Consider the following 6,000-nt stretch of genomic DNA (forward strand, 5'->3'; position numbering starts at 1 on the left):
CAGGCGCTGCCATCACACTGAGAAGACTAAGTGGTATTTCTGGAAACATTAAATATGCCCTACTATAATCAAATTAGTATTTTGAAAAACAGGAATCACTTTTACCTAGATTACATCGTTAACCAACAGCCGCATTTCTAAGCCATATCGAATAGACTGTTTCGAAAGTCAGGAACTGAGGAATCGTTAGAGATTATTTTCTGAAGCTGACAAGTAACCTGGCCCAGATGCTGCCCCCCCGCCAGATGCTGCCCCCCCCCTCCTCCTCCCCTGCCGGTAATGAAGCACAGCACTGTTTTCCACTGAGCTTAGGCTTGACCTCAGAACCCTTCTGTTGCCCTCCAGGTAACAGTGCTCAACTGCTTGGCACTGGGCCTAAAAATCAAATGTATTTGCCATCCCACTATTCAGATGGAAGGGTTGAGCCCAGGAAATGTATGTGATTTCCTCAAGGTCACACAGTCGATTAGTGGCAGTGGACATTAGGATTCCCCTCTGGCTCCTCTGGACTTTCCATGATGGACTAAGTGTCTTGGGCAAGTGCTTTCACCAGTTAGGAATGCAGCCCTGATAACAATGGGAAGAGAGAAAGGAAGCTGGTTAGAATCCTGAATTACTGTGCTCCCACCCCGACGAGGCTGTAGGGGTCATCCGGAACAGTCCCAAGGACCTGGGCAGTGACTGTCTTTAAGAGTAGGGTGAACACATAGAATCTCAAGGAGTCTATCCTTTTAAATACAGTAACCCTGCAACACCCAAAACCATACGGTCAGGTTCTCATGGAAAATAGGGAGTCGGTTCCTTCAACACATAAGTTGTGAAGGAAAAGGGTAGGAGAGCCTATAGATTAAGAGCCTTCAGAGAGAAATTCCTCAAGTTAATTCGCTGTCAGGGAAATGCAAATTCAAATCACAAGCAGATGCCACACTAGACACCCACTAGGTGGGCTGAAAGGAAAAAGGAAAAGAAAAGAACCAAGTGTTGGTGAGGGAAGAACTCGCCCTCCTGTTTTGTTAGTGAGACGGTAGATTTGGTAACACCGTTTTGGAGAACTGTCTGGCGGCGTGTATCCAACAGAAGTGCGCTCGCACCAATCTCGCCGGCCACTCCGCGGCTGTCCTGTTAGCCGCTCTCAGGGCCTCCCCTTCTCTGTCCTCTGATGTCTGTCGGTGTGTTTTCTCCACCTGGATCTGCTGAGGCTCCTTGCTCAAAACCGTCCAGCTCCCTGCTGCCTCCAGAGCGCAGACGAAACACCCCAGCCTCCCCTCGGCCTCACGCTGCATTGCGCCGCTTACATTTTTCAGGAACATACCAGCTTTTTAAAACCTCGGCGCCTCTGCGTGCGTGCTGCCTGAAGCGTTCTTCTTCATCTCTGTCCAAGCAACAAAGCCTTCCTCCCGTCCTAGCCAGTGTCTGGAATCTCATCGGCTCACGTTCCGCGAACGCTGCTTCCCTTCCCTGAGTGCCGTCCCTGTGCCTTGTCCCTGTCTCCGTCAGCATTTCTCATGCTGGAATCAGGTGGTCTGTCCCCATGTCTGTCTTCCCTGCTTGGCCGGGAGCTGAAGGAGGCAAGGGGGCCCACTCTCCCACTGGCTATTGCACAGGGCTTGACCCCTAGGTGGCTCCCAGCGCTTACTGTCTTAAGTGTATGAAACTCCACTGGTCGTTAAGACTATTGCTTTCAACTCTGATATTCATTGGAGTATTATGAACCGTGAATATCTTGAGATCCCTGTGAAAACAGTCCCGTTGTAACTACGCTGTTAAGCTCAACGAGCGTGGTACCCTCATGCATCTCCTAGGATTATGGAGTGAAAGTCACTGCCTTGACTGGCTTCTGAATCTTTTACACATTAAGGCATAGGTGGACCCAAAAATCAGGTCTTGACTTCCCACTTGCCTTTCCTATACAATAGCCTCCATTTATACATTCCACACTTACTATACCTTTCTCTCTTCCTCACAATGGCCCCAGAGGGCAGCAGGGGCTATCCCATTTTACGAGTAAGAAACCAGAGCTCAGAATGTTAAATAACCTCTCCAAGGACACTCAGCTGGTGAGGGTTAGGTGTGGAATTTGAGTACAAGCCTGTCCCGCTCCAAAGCCCCTGCCCTCCCCACCACCCCGGTGGTGTTCATACTTTTATGCCCATGTAACCTCTAGAGGGATTTAGACAAACCATGTGTCCCATCACACATTTTAGATACGCATGTGAAAATTGGCATTTGAATTTATATACTTAGCTAAGCCTGTAACCTCTGACATGTTTTAAATATTGACATTTTATTTTATGTTAACTGTTTATTTTCAAGAGAGAGAGAGAGAGAGAGAGAGAGAGAGAGAGACTCCCAACAGGCTCTGCACTCTCGGTGTGGAGCCCAGTGTGAGGCTCAAACTCACAAATTGTGAGATCATGACCTGAGCTGAAATCAAGAGTCAAATGCTTAACTGACTGGGGCACCTGCTGGCTCAGTGGGCGGCACATGCAGCTCTTGATCTTGAGGTCATGAGTTTGAGCCCCACATTGGGTATAGAGATTACTAAAAAAATATATAAGGTTTTAAATAATTAATTAAAACCATTAACACCATTCATTTCAATGTATCCAGTGAAAGTCAAATAACATAATGATTCCATCATCTATTTAAAATATGTAAATAGGCTCTTTCAGTAGTCAGGCATGTTTCATTGTCCCTTTTCCTCCTTGAACTTGAATTTCTACTCTACTTTCTCATGGATTCTTTTCCTAATACATTTTGTCATGAATTCCTTTATTATTCCTATTGCAACACGTTTAGTATTGAAGTGGGTTTTTTTTTTAACTTTACTTATTTTGAGAGAGAGAGAGAGCACATGCGGGGAAGGGTAGAGAGAGAGAGGGAGAGAATCCCAAGCAGGCTCCTCACTGTCAGCAAAAAGCCCTCAATGGGGCTCGATCCCATGAACCATGAGATCATGACCTGAGCTGAAATCAAGAGTCGGATGCTTGATCGACTGAGCCACCCAGGCATCCCGAGTGTTGAAGTTAAAAAAATATTTTAAACATTTCCTGTGACTATGGATAAGGCGTTTAAATGTTTCAGAATTTCTCCTAAATAATTTTTTTTAAACTAGAAATGCTTATCTTAACAAGATGAAGAATTCCTGTCTTTGTAGCTGGCTATTACTTATTGCCAGAATGAGACAAGATTAAACATCAATTCTAGTCTTTACTTTTCATTTTTCTACATAAAAGGACTAAGAACTTTACATGAATAAGTAGGCGGAAATAAAAGTTGTGTTTAAAGTCATGCCACTCAGTTCTTCATATTGCCTCTGAATTTGTGTGTTAAAAATCATACAGTGATCTTTCATTAAAAAATATGTTTAATGCTCATCAGCTTTCAGTTCCGTAAGGGCCTCTTTCCTTTCTTTAAAATCAAGGACTGGAATTAGGGGCGCCAGCGTGGCTCAGTCCGTTGAGCATCTGATTCTTGATTTTGGCTCAGGTCATGATCTCACAGTTGTGAGATCAAGCCCCATATTGGGCACTGCTGGGCATAGAGCCTGCTTAAGCTTCTGTCTCTCTGTCTCTCTCCCCCTCTCTCTTTTTCTCTCAACTGGAAATCCATCTGACTTGCAAAAGGATTTGTGTCCAGTCACTAGTCACTTTCTCAACCCCTATTTTGAATCGCCCCTCTGCTCAGTCCCCTGACGCATGCAAGAAAAGCCACAGCAAGACACTCGGTCTCCATCTCAGGCACATACTCTGGTGAATCAGATAAGGGAAAAGGACATATGGAAACAGGGTAACTGGGAATGGATCTGCTTGAAACGATGGTGGCACACTCCTGGAAGGCTTCGTGTGCGTACCTCAGTTTGAAGACTGCCCCCTGACACCCGTATTTTCAGTATGACCCCTCCCTCCTCCTGTCCCATAGGTCATCGCGGCCGAGGGAGAAATGAACGCGTCCAGGGCTCTGAAGGAAGCCTCCATGGTCATCACGGAGTCCCCCGCGGCCCTTCAGCTGCGGTACCTCCAGACCCTGACCACCATCGCCGCTGAGAAGAACTCCACGATCGTCTTCCCCCTGCCCATAGACATGTTGCAAGGCATCGTAGGGGCAAAACAGTGAGCCACAGCGGCCGACACAGAGGTGCACCCTTCCCTTCCAGGGTAGAGTGGGGACCAACTCAGCCTTTAGCCCGTAAGGAGAGAGTAGGGCGGGACCTTGACTATTCTTCCTCCCTTTCCTGTTCCATATGTTGACTGCGAGGTGCTTAGAGTGTGTAGTGAGCCTAGCAACAGACACAGATGAAGATCGTTAGCTTGTAAATACTGAGAGAGAGAAGGGATGTGGGGAGGGGGTTGGCGACTGGTGGTCTGTAAGATCATTTCTTACTCTTTTAAACTATTTAAAATTCATACATTTAGATCATTATGTAATAGGTTAGATCCCCCTTCTTCTGACTTTCACTGGGTCATTCTGCTCCCTCTATCTGTCTGCAGCCAGACCAAAGGTGAGAAAATAGGTTATAACCACCACTTGACACCCTGGCTGGACAAATGCTTTACAGAAAGCATGACCCTGGGCTACGACCTGCTTCTCTGGGCCATATGTGCCTTACTTCCAGGGAACCTTAAGGAAATTTTCCTACCATCCATCCACTTTCTAAGCCCAGACCTTGTTTCAAAATAATCCTCACTTGAGAGTTGGCATTTTCATGCCCGTACCCGTCAGCACTGGGGGAAATGGTCAAGGTCACTGAAAAAGATTATCTTAACCCTTGAAAGACTTTTAAATCTACTATCCCAGAGATCCTTTAAGAATAATGTGTTTCTTCTCTCCCTTTCTTTCAAACTTCTTTGAGTCTCTTTATGACTCAGTGATTCCTCTGTGGTCTTTCAAACCAGCTAAATACTTGTCACAAAAGTGCTTTTTCCTCACTTTTGCCTATTTTCATATATCAGGTTCTAAATAGTTCTGATTTTTTAAATAAAATATTCTCTAAGTTCTATAAACAGTTCTTTGTATACCCATTTGAATAGCTTAAGGACCAATCTTTTTTAAAAAAAATATCTACAGCAGTTCTCTCTTATTGTCTGCATGCTCTTAATAGTGTATACTGTGAAATATCTTGGTTACCAGGCCCAGCCATTCAACATTATAAGGAACTCACAATATATTGGGCACATAATAGTCAGTGAGCTTGGGAAGACACTGTCAGACTTAGGGTATATATAGATGTAGGGTTTTTTTTTTTTTTGCCAAGTCGTCCTTTTCTATACTGGATGTCAGTGCCCAAAGAGGAAGTGGGCGCCCTCTCTGACCCGTGCTTTCTTGTTTCACAATGGTAGGAAGCACCTTTTTACAAATGCCTGTGGATCCGAGCAAACTGGCATTCCTCCTGTTAGTTCGAAAACCTGGCTGGTGACACTTAAACCACTTCCTCCTCATGGCTCTGAGTTCACCTACAGAGCTCTTAGGAATGGCAGCTCCCATACCCAGAGCCACCCTTCATACCCATCCTTGGCTGCGTCCCTCGGTCAATCCCAGACTGCGAGTGTCCCCTTCCCTAGCGCCCATTTCCGAGCTTATTTTAGAAGACCTTGAGCCACGCATCCAGGTTCCTGGCGGAGTTTATTAGATGTATATGGCGCGTTTTGACTTGGAACTCAAGTTACATTTCTATTTATAATTTTCAACTAATGATCTCTCTTTGCATGAGGTGGCTCACCCTTGACCAGTGAGGACCAGGAAACAGCCCCGTATCCTGGCTGAAAGTCTCTTCTCAGGCTTAGAGTAACAGTGATTTCTGCTCCTTTGACTGTCCCCATTTCCAGATACCAGTCTTCGCCTCTCTGCCTCGTGGATTCACAGCCCAATAGGTTGGGATTAAATTGCTTGAGAGGGAGGAAGGCAAAAGGGTGTAGGATGAGAGCGCTGGCGCAAGAGTGTTTCCCACACGGCCTCCCTTTCCAACGCTGTACATAATACAGTGTGCACTTTTGCTCATTC

General features: G+C 45.8%; 1 protein-coding gene across 1 annotated transcript in view; it reads left to right on the plus strand.

Annotated features, from left to right (window-relative positions):
- Positions 1–6,000, plus strand: part of STOM (stomatin) — a 29,362-nt gene extending 23,362 nt beyond the window's left edge. Inside the window, exon 7 of the mRNA XM_039234665.1 lies at positions 3,922–6,000. Within this exon, the coding sequence (XP_039090596.1) occupies positions 3,922–4,116 (195 nt within the window). The 3' untranslated portion in view covers positions 4,117–6,000. The remainder of the gene's footprint in view (positions 1–3,921) is intronic.

The sequence above is a fragment of the Hyaena hyaena genome, unplaced genomic scaffold (genome assembly GCF_003009895.1).
Source record: "Hyaena hyaena isolate Hyena2069 unplaced genomic scaffold, ASM300989v1 scaffold_90, whole genome shotgun sequence".
Taxonomy (NCBI): Eukaryota; Metazoa; Chordata; class Mammalia; order Carnivora; family Hyaenidae; genus Hyaena; species Hyaena hyaena.